The sequence below is a fragment of the Aureococcus anophagefferens genome, assembly GCF_000186865.1.
Source record: "Aureococcus anophagefferens unplaced genomic scaffold AURANscaffold_352, whole genome shotgun sequence".
Classification (NCBI taxonomy): Eukaryota; class Pelagophyceae; order Pelagomonadales; family Pelagomonadaceae; genus Aureococcus; species Aureococcus anophagefferens.
The window spans coordinates 6,666-7,964 of record NW_008705876.1 but is presented as its reverse complement, the minus strand read 5'-3'; the positions used below and the strand labels follow the sequence as shown (position 1 = coordinate 7,964).

Sequence of the window (1,299 nt, the reverse complement as noted above, 5' to 3'; positions counted from 1 at the left end):
GCAAAAGCGCGCCACGCTCAGGTCCGTCCGGCACGTCGTGCGCAAGTCGCTCGACGCGCGGCACCGGCTGCCGGAGCCGCGGTGGGTGTACGTCGTCGACGCCGAAGTCGACGGCGACCTCGCGGAGAGCTCGGGCCGCTGCGAGGCCCTGCTGCGCCCGGCGAGTAGCGCGCCGCCCGCCGTCGCGAGCCTCGCGAAGAAGCGCCGCGCCGTCGTCGTGGGCTGCGGCCCCGCGGGCTTGTTCGCGGCGTTGCAGCTCCGCGGCGACGGCTTCGACGTGACGGTCCTGGAGCGGGGCGAGCCCGTCGAGGTGCGCGGCCGCGACATCGGGCGGCTCATGGCGCGGCGGAGCCTGGTGGAGGAGAGCAACTTCTGCTTCGGCGAGGGCGGCGCGGGCACGTGGTCCGACGGGAAACTGACGACGAGAATCGGCAGGAACGCCAAAGACGTCCGCGCGGTCTTGCGGACGCTGGTCTTCCACGGCGCGCCGCGGGAGATCCTGAGCCAGGGGTCGCCCCACCTCGGCACCGACGGCTTGATCGGCATCCTCAAGTCGCTGCGGAAGCGCCTGCTCGAGGCCGGCGTCGACGTCCGTTTCGGCGCGCGCTCGACGGGTTCCTCAAGGACGGCGACCGCTGCGTCGGCGTCTCCGTCGTCGAGGGCGGGAAGAGCTTACAATTTGACGCCGACGCCGTCGTCGTGGCCAGCGGCCACAGCGCCGAGGACGTCTACGACGCGCTGGGCGAGGCCGGCGCGGCTCTCGAAGCGAAGCCCATCGCCGTCGGGTTCCGCGTGGAGCACCCGCAGGCGCTCATCAACCGCATCGCCTACAAGGACCTCGGCGGCCGCGTGACCACGGGCAACAAGCGCACGGACCGCCTGAACGCGGAGACCTGCGGCGCGGCCGAGGGGCCCCGACTTCCCGTCGCGGCCTACCGGTTGGCGGCCGACGACGTCGAGGGGAAAGGCCGCGGCTGCTATTCCTTCTGCATGTGCCCGGGCGGGCAGATCGTGCCCGCGCTCACGCGGCCGGACCTCATGGTCGTCAACGGCATGTCCTACAGCCGGCGGCACTCGGTGTTCGCGAATTCGGCCATCGTCGCGACGGTGTCCGCGGACGACCCCGTGCTCGAGCCGTTCGCGAAGCACGGCGCGCGGCGCGTCCTCGAGTTCCAGCGGTCCCTCGAGCGGGCGGCGGCGGCGCTCGGCGGCGGCGACTTCGTGTGCCCCGTGCAGCGGCTGCCGGACTTCGTCGACGGGCGGACTCCGAAGGCGGGTTCACAACCGCCGGCGTCGTCG

General features: G+C 73.0%; 1 protein-coding gene across 1 annotated transcript in view; it reads left to right on the top strand.

Annotated features, from left to right (window-relative positions):
• Positions 1-21: 21 nt before the first annotated feature.
• Positions 22-1,299, top strand: part of AURANDRAFT_68764 (hypothetical protein) — a gene marked incomplete at both ends in the record, with an annotated part of 7,159 nt that continues 5,881 nt past the window's right edge. Inside the window, 2 exons of the mRNA XM_009044491.1 lie at positions 22-589; positions 625-1,276. Of these exons, the coding sequence (XP_009042739.1) occupies positions 22-589; positions 625-1,276 (1,220 nt within the window). The remainder of the gene's footprint in view (positions 590-624; positions 1,277-1,299) is intronic.